The following is a 16,583-nucleotide window of genomic DNA, read 5'->3' as shown; positions in this document are numbered from 1 at the left end:
GAGGTTTGTTCAGGAGCGCAAGGCTTTGTAGAGATTGGTGATTGAAGTCAAGCATGGGAGTGTGAAGGGTGGCTGGTGTTCTTTACTGGCGGTGGGGTCTTATGATGCGAGTGTATGAAAGTATATTCGAAGGGGATGGGATACTTTTTCTAAGTATGTGCGATTGGAGGTGGGAGATGGGTATCATGTTCAATTTTGACATGATCTGTGGTGTGGAGATTGGCCGCTCAGGCTCTGTTATCAAGTTTTGTTCAATCTTGCTCGTTTTCAAGACGCTTGGGTGGTAGATAATTTGTCTGTGGTAGATGGAGTTGCTCATTGGAATGTTATCTTTACGCGTTATGCTTAAGATTGGGAGGTGGACATGGTTCTTTCCTTTTATGAGCATTTGTATTCTAATCGGATTCGGCATGGAGCGGTTGACAGGTTGGTGAGGAATCTCTCTAAGAGGGGGATCTTTGAAGTGAAGACTTTATATAGAGCCTTATCTAGTCAAGAGGTCGTCTCTTTTCCTTGGAAGAGTATTTGGCGTGTTAAGGCTCCGAAGCGGGTGTCGTTTTTTGTGTGGACAACGGCATTATGAAAGATCTTGACACACGACAACTTGCGTAGGCGTCATATAGTGGTGCTTGAGTGGTGCTGTATGTGCAAGAAGAATGGGGAATCAATTGATCACCTTTTACTTCATTGTGATGTGGCACGGGCTATTTGGAGTTTTTTCTATAATTTGTTCGGGGTGGATTGAGTCATGCCAAGAAGAGTGCTGGATTTGTTGCGTGATTGGGGTACTTCGCTGGGTTGTGGTCAAGTTAAGCAAATTTGGAAGTAGGTTTCCTTGTGTGTTATGTGGGGTCTTTGGTGTGAGAGGAATGCAAGGCTATTTGAAGATGTGGAATTACCAGTTTTGGACTTGTGTCGAAATGTGCTTAATACGCTATTTGTATGGGTCTCGGCTCATAGCCTGAGTCGTCTTATGTTTGCTGAGTTTTTTATTCATGTTCTTTTGTTTCCTTTGATTAGGGGTTCTTTTGTATACTTCATGAATGATAGGGTTGTGCCCTTATGCGCTTTTTAATGAGATTATATTACTTATCAAAAAAAAAAAATAGTGTAAAAGCTATAAATATCAATGCAAGCTCATTGAGATGAGCACGGTTGAAATACTGTACATCAAGGGTGTTTGAGTGTTCTATTATCACCAATCTCTCTCCATAAAAAGTTTTGTTGTAGCTTCTCAATGCGAGCACTTACACTTGCTGAGAGAGGAAAAAGAGAAAAATTCGTGGGTAAATTGGCAAGGGTACTCTTGATAATGGTGACTCTACCTCCCTTGGAAAGGTATACCCTTTTCCAGCTGGCCAACCGACATTCAATCTTCTCGATAACACCGTCCCAAATATGAATAGATTTATAGGAAGCCCTCAACGGAAGACCTAGATACTTTATCTGCAAAATGACAATCCCACACCCTAAGATATTGGCTACCACAGGAATTAATTCTGACTTGGCCAAATTAACCTTCAAGCCCGAGGCAGGCTTCAAACAGAAGAAAGAGAATTCTAAGATAGCGCAACTGAGAAGGGCGAGCATTGCAAAAAATCAAAGTATCATCAGCAAATAGCAAATGAGAGAAAGTAGCATTGTCAACTTTGAAGCCTTCAAGTAGACCTCCACTAACCACAGCAGAAATCATTCGACTCAAAGCCTCTATCACAAAAACAAACAACAAGGGTGAGAGAGGATCCCCTTGCCTCAACCCACGCGAGCTACTGAATAAATCATTAGGAGAACCATTTATCAACACTGAGAATCTCACAGAGGAGATACAATGAGCTATCTAAGTGCACCATTTTCCCCCAAAGCTACACCTCCTCAACACATACAAAAGAGAATTCCAATTTACATGATCATGAAGCATTGAAACTCTTTTCAAAAAAACCTCTATAATGTCCCTCCTCAAAACATCCCAACACTCTTTGAAGAAGGCCATAGAAAAGCCATCAGGACCCGGTGCCTTATCTCCAACCATAGCTGACACTACTTTCCTAACCTCTTCCTCAAAAGATCTCTCCAACCAACTGGCCTCAAACTCCAAAATAGAATTAAAGGAGATACCATCCACCAAAGGTCTCCACCTACATTGCTCGGTAAAAAGCTTTTGGTAAAACTTGACGTTGTTCTTGTTGATTTCTGTTTGATTAGAGGACCGAGTGTCGTTAATCAATAAGGAGTCCAGAGAATTGTACCTAGATTTCTGCTTCCAACTCACTTCCTCCATAAGAGAACACTTCTCTAAATCTCTGACAACCTCAGCCTTCCTCAAAAGCTCCTCCTCCCATAAGGCCCTACTTTCTTCAATGACATCAAAGGCCTGAAGATCTTAAATAAGCTTATTCTTGTTGTTCTCTACGTTGCCAAACACCTCTTCATTCCATTTTTTCAAATCCAGCTTTAAAGCCTTAATCTTACAAGCTAATACAAAACTAGGCAAACCTTGGAACGAGTAAGAATCCCACCATTGTTTCACAAGACCCTTGAACCCTTCTACCTTAAGCCACATGTTTTTGCATTTGAAAGGCCTTCTCTCTCTAGAAACATCACCACAATCAAGGAGGATTGGGAAGTGGCCCGAAAAAAGGTGAGAAAGCCTTGTTTGAGAAACCAAGGGAAACCGGACTTCCCAATCATGGGAAACAAGAAAATGATCAATCCTAAACCAGACGGGAGGATCATGAGAAATTGACCAAGTAAAGGAGCCACTAGCAAGAGGGAGATCCATGAGGCCCTGATCAACTATAAAGTCATAGAAGTTCGTCATAGCAAAACAAAGACGAGCCTCCCCAGATCTTTCACTAGGAAAGTGCGTTACATTGAAGTCTCCCCCTATACACCACGGCAAGTTCCACCAACTACAAATGCCAGTCAATTCATCTTAAAGACATCTTCAATCACACCCAGAATTTGGGACATAAACACCTGCAAAGGCCTAGGCAAAATTATCCGCAATGTTCTTGAAAGAGACTGCAAGGGTGAACTCCCCCACACACACATCGACCTTCTCCACCATCCTTGTGTCCCACATGGTAAGGATGCCCCTTGAGGCTCCACTGGAATCCAAGGTACACCAGTATAAATGATTGCATCTCCATAAGTTGCGCACAACACTACGCGATAAACTATGAAGCTTAGTTTCTTGAAAGCAAATAACATCCACCTTCCAATCTTTGAGCAGATTACTAACCCTTGGACGTTTTCTCCTCTTATTCAACCCCCTCACGTTCCAAGAAAGAATTCTTGGCTTCAAAACACATGTGAATGCCCCCTTGTCTTCCTTTTCCCACGGCTGGAACAAGAGCCTCTAGCATCGTAATTGACAGAACTCTCCAAATTCTTGACCTCCCTCTTACCCTTCATAGTAGATCACACAATTCTTCTAAACAACGTTCCTCTTCAAGAAAAGTTAAAAGGGCCAGCAATTGCAACTTATGACCCACATACGATATTCCCACAATGGGATAAATTTCATTAGCACACTGAATAACCCAATCAGAATACCCCGAAAGACCCCCCGAGGTTAGGGAATAGGTATTTAGGGGAGGCAACCTACCAATATCAGCTTCTCCTACCACCTCTTGCGCAACGCGTAAGTCCTCCCTACTGCCAGCTTCTTTAGTACACTGAGCACCCTCCTGAAACACAACCACTTCTAAACACTCGATTGGCAATCTGGAATCAGCCCTTTGCATAGACCGAGCAAACTGAGAAAGAGCCATCGGCAACTTCAAACCATTCGACCAAGACGCAGAAGACCCAACTCCAGCAAACACAGAGTCAAGACCCAGAGACCACAGCCCCAAATCTCTGATCTTGACCACCGGAAACTGCAGACTGTCACTCACCGGTGTCCTCTGAATCATCCCTTCACGATCGTCAGCTTGAACCACCCTCATCGGCTCAATCTGCCCTAAATCTCTCACCTCGACCATTGGAATATGCAGACTCTCACTCACCATTGTTCTATGAGGCATCTCTACACGATTGTTGGCTTGAACCACACTCTTCGTCTTAGTCTGTTTAGATTCAACCTGCACCGGCGGCTTATCAGCCACCGAAAAACAGACCCACTACAGAAGGGTAGTCAGAAAGGCTAAGCGGACCACTCACCACATCACTCACTAGGAGAGAACCCACTGGTGGACGCAGCACAACGTGAAAGCCCCTTGTAGACGATGACGTGCTTGGGTCATCGGGCTGACCCATGTCCAGAATTTCCAACGAGTGGTTTGACCAACCAATGACAGAGGCCTTCCCTTTTGGGTCGAGCTGCTGACCCACACCCGAATCCACCAGCAATTTTTTCCTCTTGGGCTTAAAAACCTTAGTAATGGGTTTACAAAAGCACTAGTGGGTTGCTTTGAGGTGAATATTCCTCTAGGATTGGGCTTGGCTGAATTCTTACCAAGAAGCCCAACCTCAACTAAGTCCAGCCTCATCAAACAAATGCCTATTTCCTCTTTCAGCTTCATCAACGTCTCCCTTATATTGGAGAGCTCAGCTTTCACCAAAATCGAAGAGTGTGTCAGAAGCCACCCCTCCCTTCATAGCCTGTTGATCAGAGACCGTTGGACCACACTTCGACGTGAAGACCTTCACCGCAGGATTGGAAAACTTCACTGGAACTGGAATTATTTCCGCCGGAAGCTGGGTAGACTTTTTCGAGAAATCTCTCACCCACTTAGGCACCCTAGCTATCGGCCCTGAACAAACACAAAGACTCTCCTCCAACGGTGGCAATGTCTTCGACAAAACGTTTGCGTAACTCCTCTTGCTTCCCCTCATTGCCTGAACCTCCGGCCGTGCTGCCACTACTCTAATTCCAGCTTTAAAGTGCTCATTAACCAAACGTAAAGCTGAGCCAAAAATATCCCAGCCTTTGCTGCGTCTTCCTTCAGGAATTAGGACCGTGCCACTTTTCCTACCACCGTCATGTTCCTCAACTGTCAAGAAGCCACCGTGTCGGTTAAAGCAGCGCTGAGCAATGATCTGAGGAAACCCAAGTTGAGCTTGGTTCCAAAAAACCCGAGTCTTCCACTACCACCAGCTCCTCAAAGATGCGTACCAACCAAGCTATCTCGTCTCTATCCATAAGAATAGACCTCAACTTTCCTTTGCAATTTTCCCGGAAACGGACCCCTGTTTCTCCTCCAACTACCTCCAGTTCGAAGTCATTGGATTCCACCGACCATCTCCTCGACAATGACATGATGTCACTAGAAGAAACGCTAAAAAGCAATTGATTCCACCAGATCCATAAGAAAATTCTCTTTATTATTTAAACTATTCAGAGAAATTTGACCATTATCTTCTGCTATATTTTTATTTTTTTTATTTTTATATTTGTTTTACTTGTTTTTCATTTTTTTTTTCTTTCTTTTCTCCATGGATAGGACAAAGAGAATGGAGAGGAACATTAAAAGGACCTAAACTAGATTAGTGAGAAAAGATTTAAATGCTTATCAGAATTTAATTGCCAAGAGCAACCTAATGATGGGAATGAGGTTGTGGATAAAGTAATTTATTTTTGAAGTTGCTGGGGAAGGAGAGTGTGGCTTGATTGTACGCCACGGTGGAGGATTTGGTATGAAAGACTGAGGCGAAGGACTTCTTCAAGTTGACTAGGGAGGGGAGTAAGGCTCTTATTGCCTAACTATGATCTAATAAGTCTGGCCAGTTCTTGGTGGTGGAGGCATATGGGGGTGGTGGTCGTCGAGGCTCCTTCGTTGTGTTCGAGGGATGAGAAGGGAGAGGGTGGAGAATTTTTCGCAGCGGAACTTTGCAAGGCGGTGGCTTTCTTCAATTTTACTCACAGTGATGGGAGCTCTTGGCAGCCCAGCGATGGAAAGCAGGCCATTGACATGGGTAATTCTTCATCGGCTCCTTTGTGCAAGGAGTTTGGTTAGGCAGCCCTTCCTTCGCGGAGGTGCTAGGCGGGATGGGGAAGCCCTCGATTTGTTTAATGAGGAATGGTTCAAGGCCTGGGAAGTCTTTGACAAACCCTCTGATTTCTTACGTGGATCGTGATGTTAACAATGCCCGGTCATGTCTCTATGCAGTGGTGTGTGCTAGTGGGATTCTTAAATACCTGATTAGTCAGCTGGTATTTTTACAAGGGGAAGTGGATCGGGCGTTGGGTTTAGTGGATGAGGGCTTGGGCTCTTTTGGGTTGAAGGATGCGGAATTTAATAAGGGGAAGGCCCAATTGGTGTTGTCAACTCCTCCTACAAGCCCTACTCCTAAAAATTAATGCTTTCACCCTTTAGTGAAACATGCATTTTGCTTGAAGCCAACTCGTAAATGGGTCAGGAAAGCTCGGGTTGGGGAAGCCCATCTCACAGGTTTTGACCCGGTTGTGGATACAGATCGTTGGAGCTTAGTTTCAGGTCTTCCGCCCAAGCCAATGGCTCGTCGGTGGATTTGTCGTGAGCCACCACCGGTTTTGTTGTTGGAGCGTGACTGCCTATTGGTGATGTGACTCTGCAAGCTGGTAGCTCGCTGCTTACGGTGGATAGTGAGCTCGCCAATGGTGCGTCTTTGCAAAATGCTAGGACGCATTGGTAGTCGTCAAGGCTAATGAGGGAGGTGCGTAGATCTCTCCGGGTTGTCGTAACTGGTTTTTGTATGGTTCTCTCTAACCATGGAGGATCCATCGTTGCTTCGATCATGTAACTCTGGCTCTCCTCCTTTCCACTCATATTTTGCCAGTGATATGGCTCAACTGACACCCATTATCCTTGGTCTCTTCGGTGCGATGTTCGATGATTTGGTTTGCTGCTTTGTGAGTTTGTCTAGTCTGGGTAGACTTGGAGGCTTGAATGTTTTGGGGAGCAATGCATTTGTAGGGATTGATATTGGCGCTACTTTTTCTAAGCTAGCTGGGGATGAGAAGGTATTGTTTACTGGGCGTGAGAAGGCAAGTGAGCAAGGTCCTTTTCTGGATATGGACTTGTTCTTTGATGTGGAGCCTACTTTGTTGAGATGCTTTCCAGTAGTGTCTTCTAAAAGAGTAGCAGGGTCTTTGCCTTTAGACTGGGTGCTGCAGATAGTGGAACAAATCCGTCATATTGTGGGGCTCTCGTGTGAGGGTTTTGAAGAGGAGCTGGTGGCCTTGTTTTCAGCCATTGAAGCTGGCCAGTCGAAGCAGGCGTTAACGTCATGTTCCAGTTTTGGGAAAAAAAGTAGCAGAGAATCAAGGTGGTTAGTTTACTCCATAAATTATGATGCGAATAGTGGCAATGCTAGCCCCGAGAGAGTGAAGGGGAGGGTTGCTAGTGATTTTTTATGAAGCCTAAGTTGCTATCTTAGAATGTAAGAGGGTTGAATGAGGGTGACAAGCGTCTGAGAGTCAGAAATCTTCTTAGACAGTGGAAGGAGAATATTATTTGTTAATAGAAGACCAAATTGGAGTTTATTTCCAGCAGTGTTGTGGGGGTGTCAGCATTTGGATTTGTGCTACTTACCTTCTAGAGGGGCTTCTGGTGGCATTTTGGTTATGTGGGATAGGAGGGTGGTGGAGAAGATCGAAGAGTGTATTGGGGAGTATATTGTAGCTTGCTCCTTTAGATAGTCGAAGATGATTTCTCTTGGGTTTTTGTGGGGGTTTATGGGCCTAATTCCGATCGTGAGAGAAGGTTTTTTATGGGAGGAGCTGTCTGGTTTGCTTGTTGGTGGAATCTGCTGAGGTGCATTGGGGGTGACTTCAACGTTACCCGCTTTCCTAGTGAAAGATCGGGTGAAGCTCGATTTAGTCTTGGTATGATGGAGTTTTCTGATTGTATTTATGAGTTGGACCTTATGGATCTTCCCCTTGTTGGGTGGGGGGGGTGGTCTTATACATGGTCTAATTACATGACTCTCCCTCTTGGTCAAGAATTGATAGGTTTCTTGTCTCTCCGGGATTGGGAAGCTAGGTTTCCCAATCTTTTTCAAAAAGGGCTGCTAAGAATGTGCTCAAACCACTTTCCCACTCCTTGATTGCGGTGGTTCCTTGGGAGGCAATTTTTTTCTTTTAAGTTTTAAAATATGTGGCTTAAGGCAAAAGGTTTTGTGGACAGGGTAAGGCAATAGTGGTCTTCTTATTACTTTCAAGGCTCTCCTAGCTTCATTTTGGTTAGGAATTTGAAGGCCTTGAAAGCTGATTTAAAAGTCTGGAATGAAGAGGTATTTGGCAATGTGGAGTTTCTTAAAAGATCTCTCTTATGGAGGAGTTGGGCGTTCTGGATGGGTTGGAGGAAGTGCGAGCTTTAGTTGATGAAGAGAAGTTGAGGAAAACCTTGGTAATTAGTGAATTGGAAAAAACTTTATTAATGGAGGAGATTAGTTGGAGGCAAAAGTCAAAGGGCTCTTTGGCTAAAAGAGGGTGACAAATGCACGAAGTTTTTTGATCAGGTGGCCAATTCAAATATGAGAAACAACTCCATTGAAGCACTGGTAGTGGATGGCTCAGTCTCTTTTGATCAATCTGCTATCAGGGAACATGTTGTGCAATACTATGATAGGTTGTTTACAAAATAGTTCAGCTGGTAGCCTAAGCTAGATGGCCTTGTTTTTGACTCCATATCTACAGAGGATGCATTGGGGTTAGAGAGTCTGTTTGAAGAGGTTGAGGTTTTTAAGGTGGTAAAAAAGTAATGAATAGTGGTATGGCGCCACAGCTTGATGGTTTTTCTGACTTTATTCCAAGCTTGTTGGGATGTGCTCAAGGTTGACATTATGGGGGTGTTTCATGAGTTTAACACTAGCAGTAAGTTTGAAAAAAGTCTTAATGCCACATTCATTACTCATTCCAAAGTAATCCAGGGCTATTGATTGGAAAGACTTTTGGCCTATTAGTCTTGTGAGTGATGTCTAGAAGATTATTGCCAAAGTGCTTGCCCATAGGTTGAGAAAGGTTGTGAGAAGGTTGTTTAGAAATCTCATAATGCTTTTGTTCAAGGTAGGCAAATCCTTGATTCCATTCTCATTGCAAACGAATGTCTAAATAGTAGAATTAGATTCGGTGAGCAAGGGTGCTTTGCAAACTAGACATTGAGAAGGCATATATGATCATGTCAATTGGGATTTCTTACTAGTTGAGGAGGTGTGGTTTTGGGGAGAATTTACGCTCTTGGATAGTGCATTGTATTTCTTCAGTGTGTTTTCCCTTTTTGTGAATGGAAGTCCATCCGGTTTCTTTATTATTTTCCGTGGTTTGAGACAGGGTGATCCTTTGTCGTCATTTCTCTTTGTTATTATGATGGAGGCTTGGAGTAGAATGCTTTCTGCCATTGTTAATGGTGTCTTCTCTCTGAATTTTCTGTGGGGTCTAGGCACTCTAGGGTGGTTGACATCTCTCATATGTTGTTTGCGAATGACACTTTAGTTTTTTTTTGGGGCTAAGCCTGATCATGTTTGCTTTATGTGCGCTTTATTTTTATGCTTTGAAACTGTCTCCGGTTTGAAGATAATTTTGGCCAAGTCGAAATTGGTTCCAATGGGTAATGTGGAGAATGTGGATGGGTTGGTGGGCATTCTGGGCTGCAGTGTTTCTTCTTTGCCATTGAAGTATCTTGGTCTTCCGTTGGGAGCCTTCCTATAAGGCCAAGTTTATTTGGGATGGATTTATTGAAAAGATTGAGCGTCGATTGGCTAATTGGAAAATGATGTACTTGCCTAAAGGTGGTAGGGTTATCCTCATCAAGAGTACGCTTTCCAATTTACCAACATATTTCTTGTCCCTCTTTCCTCTCCCTGTGGGTGTTGTTAATCACATCGAGAAGTTTTATCGAGATTTCTTATGGGGCGGGATAGGAGAAAAGTTCAAATTCCACTAGGTAAACTGGTCCAAGGTTTGTTTTCGAATCTTTGAGGACGGGTTGGGGGTTCGGAACTTGCTATTGTTTAATCGTGCCCTCTTAGGGAAATGGTTTTGGTGTTATGTGCATGAGAGAGGCCTGGTGTAGAGTTATGGTAAACTCTAAATTTGGCAGTTCGTGTGGTGAGTGGTGTTCCAACGAATCACTTGGGTCGTATGGGGTGGAGTTGGAGGTCGTTTGCAACTCAAACCATATTTGAGGTGAGAGATGGCCCCATGGTGAGTTTTTGGCATGATCTGTGATGTGGGGACAGCCCTTGAGGAGGCTTTTTGAGATTTATTTGGTATTGCTTATGCTAAGGATGCTTCTATAGTGGCTCACTTGGAGCTTTCTGGTGGTTTTAATTAGTGGGATGTAAACTTTGTTAGAGCGGCACATGATTGGGAGGTGGTTGTCTTCGCCTCTTTTTTAATCTGTTGTACTTTGTTAGAGCAAAAAATGAAGGTGAGACAAGCTTTGGTAGATCCCCTCTAAAAAAGGATTGTTTGTTGTTAGCTCCTTCTATAAGGTCTTTGTTTGTAATGGTGGCATTTCTTTTCCTTGAAACAGTATTTGGCGGATTAAGGTTCCTTTCAGAGCGGCGTTTTTTGCTTGATAGCGGCCTTAGGAAAGATTCTTACCATAGATAACCTTAGGAAGAGGCATATCATTGTGGTTGATTGGTGTTATATGTGCAAGAGGAGTGGGAAGTCCATGGACCATCTTCTTCTACATTATGAGGTAGCTTGTGCATTATGAAGAGCATTTTTCAATCATTTTGGGCTTTTTTTGGCTATCCCTCGAAGAGTAGCTGATTTGTATGCTTGTTGGTGGATGGGCGGTAGCTCTTAGAGTGCTGCTATGTGTAAGATATTGCCTTGTATTTTGTGGTGTATCTGGAGAAAATGCAATAATAGATGTTTCGAGGACCGCGAGAGGACGTTGGCAGAGCTTATGTCATTTTTTAATACTTTGTATTCTTGGACAACTACTTTTTTTTAGCTCCCTTTGTGCATAGCTTTCATGATTTCCTTGTTCTCTTTTTTTCTCCTACTGTTTCTCTTCTATGATTCCTATGTTCACGAGTTGCGTCTTTTGCTTTTTAAAGCGAGTTCAACTACTTCTCAAAAAAAAAAAAAAAAAAAAGTTTTTGAAGTTGCTTTTCAGGGATTAAAATGTAAAGGAGAAAACACAGTCAGGTACCTCCGACTCTGTGGAGCAGGATGGAACTATAAGAACATGAAACTGATTCTAATATTTAAGATGAGGATAGGATGAAAATGTTTGAGATGCATGCCTGGTCTCCTTTTTCCCTCCTGAGATCTAGAATCTCTATGCACGTATGTGGACATTCCGGGCAGTGGCAGCCAGTGGGAGCCAGTGGCTATACTTGGGCCATTTTCACCGGTTATCTCAAACCTCTATCTTTTGTCAGATTGACAATCAGCTGTCCTGGTGCACAAGGAATTGCATGAAATATATAATGCTTGATCTTGAATATTGCATTAAGCTTCCTGTTGTAGGTTCTGGGACACGAGGTATCATCATGAATTATTGACAAACACTAGTCAGATTTTGTTCTAACTCTTTATTTTATGTCTGTAATTGAATTTCTATACACCCATTGTTTGACATCTATGAGGACCATGACCAAACTCCAACTATAAGCTCTTTTCCATGTTTTAGATTTGCTCAGTTTGTGATTTTATTGCCAATGCAGGTCAATGTTAACTTGGCAGGGCTACCTGCTTTGGTTTTGCCCTGTGGATTTGTTGAAGGGGGAGTTGCAGGCCTCCCTGTTGGTCTTCAGATGATTGGTGCAGCATTTGATGAGGTATCGTGCAGCATTAGAATTACTGCATAGTCAGACCTTGTTCTTCTGGTCCTTTGTAAGAGAGATGGATCACAACCTGTTCAGTTTTCACTAATTAATTTAGCAACTGATTATTGAGTTAGTCTCTTAATGAAAATTTAGAAAATTGGGTAGTGGTTAGAGAAGAATAAACTTTACTTATCTTTTTCCTTTTTTTTTTTTACACTGAGCTCACTATGCAAAAGTAATCCAACTGATGAGTGCTTAATTGACACATCCACAGGAACCAAGTTGGTCCAAAAGCTTTTATTTAATAATCTCAAAGGGTTAAATAATTCATACTTTTATCTTTGGGATTTTGTCTTGTTTGAATTAAATAATTAAATATTAGTACATATTTTGTGCTAATTGTTCGTAATTTATTTGACTCAATCGTACAAAAGACAAGGAGAGTGAGAAGATTACTTCTGAAAATGTGGTGTATTCTGAAGGCATCTGCTTGCAAATTATACAGCCAACCTTTGCATACCTTACCTGCGCTTATTGTAGCCCTCCATCATCATAACATGGAATAACCGAGTGCAGTATAAATGGCTGATATTAAGACTCTTTTGATGTTTGCAGGAAAAATTGCTGAAAGTGGGACATATCTTTGAGCAGACTCTTCAAAATTGTAGATTCGTGCCTCCACTGATAGAAGATGACAGTGCATGGTAGCTACCAAGGATCTTTGATGAGGATGTGAAAAACCTTTTCTGTCCATTGATTGAAGTGTCTGGGGTCATCAATTTGCACATGACAGCGTGCAGGGCCACTACACTTGTAAAACAATTTGGATGTATGATATGATAGTGATACTGATAGGGTATCATTACTTATCAAAAAAAGATATTGATAGGGTATCATTGCCAATATTTTGGTATTTATTGGCTTTATTAATTAGGATTCGAATTTTCCTAAAACAGGCAACTTCGAGTGTTTAGTTCTCAAGGAATCATAAACGTCAGTTAAATTATGCACTTGCTCACACATATTTCGTTTCAAATTTTAATTCATCCATATGTTTTAAGCAAGGAGATATTCCTCTTTCTCAATTTACTACACTGCTTAAACAACTGGTTGTAGGCCTTTTGGTGATCAAACTCCTTACCAGAATCACCAAGTGATCCTTCATCACAAGTCTCGACCAAAACAAGAAGTTCAACATCACTCAAATCTACCTACGGCACTTCTCATAAAAGCAAGAAAAGTCATGTAGTTAACCTTCTTCTCCTCTTTTGAGTCCTGAGTCATCAGACTCGGACTCATTACTCATACACGAATTAAGGGCTTTATCCTTTGCATTCAAAAAATTAGGAGGACACTCAGTTCTAATATGCCTATAGCCCGAATCCTCATAACATTGAACGCTACTAGTGTTACTATCCTTTGTGGGCTTCTGTCTCTGTTGCCTTGGGTGTCACTTGGGGAATCACCCTTGGTAACATCAACCTTAGGGTTCTTGGAAACCTTGTTGATTTTTAGAAACTTCCAAAACTTCTAACCAACAGAACAACAGGCTTTACATCAGTGCAATCCTCGTCAGAGGACCCAACCACCTTCTTTTCCTTACCCTTGGAAGCTTTCACAGCTAAGCTCTTCTTCTTAGGCTGAGGGAAGGTCACCTCATAGGTGTACCCAACAAGATCCTATATTCTCATGGTATCTATTATATCCTTGCCCTCCTGTATGGCCGTAACCTTAGACCTAAACGTTTTCGGCAAGGACCTCAAGATCTTTCTGACAACCTTGTCGAATCTCTCATCCTCAACCATCATCAACTCTTTAAACCTCGTAGTGAGCATTTGAATTGGAGGTTTTAACCCCTTTAGTACCTTCATGGGTTACCTATAAGATATATCCACATTCACTATCCTCCTAAACTCTTAAGGAGAGACAACAACAAAGATCACATTGAACGCTTTGTTGTTGGCATTACATGTCACCTTCTCCTCTTTGGTCATGTCCTTCTTAGGACGTTTCCAACCAGTCTCAACATTCTTCCAAACATCCTCATTTATGGACGTTAAGAAGGCTCTCATGTGAACCTTTTTAGTTAGTGTAGTTGTTCCCCATGAAAATGAGGAGGAACATACAATGACAACGACAAGGACATCTAAACAGGGGTCAAGTATTGATTTCTCCCGAGGAGCGATTCAACCTCCAACGACAAAAGACATGCAATATATATGGAAATTAAATTGCAATGCTTAACAATAAACAACACATCCACAACACAAGCAATTTTCTTCAAGTGCATTTTCTCACCGACTCCTTCAGTAGGCTCTTTAATGGACAAGGGATGTGTATGGTATGATTTGAACAACCCAAGAACAAAAACTCTTAAATGGTAAACAACTTCAAACTTTTAGAAATCTTCACTTGAGTACACAAGGGTGAAGGAAGGCACACATCTATAAGGATTATGAGAGCAAGGATCTCTCTACCTTCCTCACCAAAAAATGTCTATAGCTTGCTTGGGAGCTATGGGAAGGAGATGGCCAAAATGAGCCAATATCTGATTTTTATTAGCAGAGGATTTTTCTTCGCGTCACGACAGGGTCCTTTCGTGTCATGACGTCCGGATAGGGTTTCATCACTAACTCTCTGACATTTGCCAACTTTTGCACAAGTCGCATCACGACGGGCTTTGAATGGGCTTTTCATGTGATTGGACAAAGAGTTCTCTATGACTATGCGTTGCATCCCCATTGTGATGAGCTTTGAACGGAAGTAGGCCGAGACCTCTCTGTGGCTCTGCATCACGACCCCTTTGTCATGGGCTTTGAAAGAGAGAAGGTTGAGACTTCTCTGAGGCCGTCATGACTGGCTTTGAACGGTCGAACGAGACAAGCTAGTAAAACTGAAAAACCTCAAATCCCTTGACATTTTCATACCGAAACCTTAGGTAATGAAAAGCAATACCCACAAGATTTTGCACACCAAAAGAGGCCAATTATTAGAACCTACCAATCTCCCATTTGTCCGGTAAGTGACAAAACTTACTACAATAGAGACTCAACAGAAATACAGGGAGAAACATTAACAACAATTACAGCCCCACCCAAGCCTAACAATCCACAACTAGACTAAGGTAGATCAAATGTGCCACGTACTTGTTCTCTAGATACCAAAAGCAAACTCATTAAAAGCATTGAGATTTGACAATACAAATCATACAAGTAGTGTAACGACCAAGAAAAATAAATAGGAAATTTATCATTAATAACTTATATTAATTAAATGATGGGACTAATAATTAGATTTTAAGTGATAATATTTATGTTATCAAAGTAAAATGAGTTTTAGATAAAATAATGGAATTAGAATAATAAAATACTACTAATGGGTTTTTAGGAAATAATAATAATAATGAGTGTAACGACCAATTTTTTACAAAAATGTGTAAGTGAAAATTTCGATTTTGCATATGACGTTATGACGTCATCAGAGTTATAAAATAGCAGCAGAATATACTTTTTAATTTAAAGACTTGGGAATTATAACATAACACATTGAGTTGACTGAAATACCTTTAAACATTCATTATAAGTTACTTAATTTCCTTTTCACTAATTACAATGAAACTTGTGTCGCAAATGACACGAAATCATACATGGAAAGCCTATCAAATACAGACATCTCTCTAAACATGTTACATACAAAAGAATACAAAAATTGATAGTTACAAGATAATAAAACCTAACTACATTAGCTTTAAATCTTTTAAGCTAGCAGACAATCCCATCCATTATCTTCTGAACCTGCAACAACAAAGATGTGATGGTGGATGCTCCCACAATCCCATACTGAATTTGTGTGAGTTGGTTGACTCATTAATATAATGTTTACTAATTTATTCAAATGTACATAGTGCAATGATATGATGACAGTTTTATATGTAAAGTATTAATTAGTTTTGTTTGGTTCTTTCACTCCATTTGTTTTGAGCTGTTACTCGATTAGCGGTTATCCTCGGAGCCGTTCCTCCCACATTACTTTTTATTAGCATATTTTCGTACTAGTAGAGCCGTTCCTCTCAATATTATTTATTCTTGTTTTCGGCACAGGCAACCGTCACTAACCCTGAACCTTTGGGATCCGTCCATCCCAATATTAATAAGTTTATTATTCAACATTATGCAATATTAAATAAACTATAAATATGATATTATAAAATACAGCATCCTCAGTAAGTAGTTTATACTTACAGCCCTTTTATTCAGTCTCAGTTCATCATTTGCAATAAATACATTTATGTGTATAGGATATTAATATCATCACTCAAGAATCCTAACTATATACACATAAATCCAATTATCATAAAACCGTTCATATCTATCATTATAAGTTTAAGGGACTTAACACCTTTGTCATGATTTTAATCAAACATTTTTTCTCTCAAAAGATTACTTTAAAAATACCAATAAAAATCCTTTAATCCTTGATCAAAAATCATTTTCAATAAATTGTTAAGATTCCCAAAATCAGTTTATATAACATCCATCAACAATATAATTTAATATATATATATATATATACACACACACACGCGCGGCTATCACACACCCTCAAATGGTTGAACCACTATACAAAACCAAATACCTATAGTCAAAACCACCCATATCACTCAACCATCCATTCGGCCAACCTTATGACCAACTTCAAAAGTTGCATCTGTAACACACACACAATCATCAACAAATATAAGACCCAAATCCACAATTGGTTAAAACAAGGAAGAATACCATAAAACAAATCACATAATCACCAAGAAAACCCAACTCTAGATCACCACCACTGAACTGGAAAGACAGCCCAGAATCAATAACAATCCTAAA

General features: G+C 41.1%; 1 protein-coding gene across 1 annotated transcript in view; it reads left to right on the top strand.

The window, feature by feature from the left end:
- Positions 1-12,718, top strand: part of LOC133861299 (glutamyl-tRNA(Gln) amidotransferase subunit A, chloroplastic/mitochondrial) — a 29,559-nt gene extending 16,841 nt beyond the window's left edge. The window contains exons 9-10 of the mRNA XM_062297052.1: positions 11,611-11,724; positions 12,328-12,718. Of these exons, the coding sequence (XP_062153036.1) occupies positions 11,611-11,724; positions 12,328-12,420 (207 nt within the window). The 3' untranslated portion in view covers positions 12,421-12,718. The remainder of the gene's footprint in view (positions 1-11,610; positions 11,725-12,327) is intronic.
- Positions 12,719-16,583: the final 3,865 nt, after the last annotated feature.

This window comes from Alnus glutinosa, chromosome 2, assembly GCF_958979055.1.
Source record: "Alnus glutinosa chromosome 2, dhAlnGlut1.1, whole genome shotgun sequence".
Taxonomy (NCBI): Eukaryota; Viridiplantae; Streptophyta; class Magnoliopsida; order Fagales; family Betulaceae; genus Alnus; species Alnus glutinosa.
Note: the sequence above shows the minus strand (reverse complement) of the source record. Positions and strands in the feature narration are given on the sequence as shown.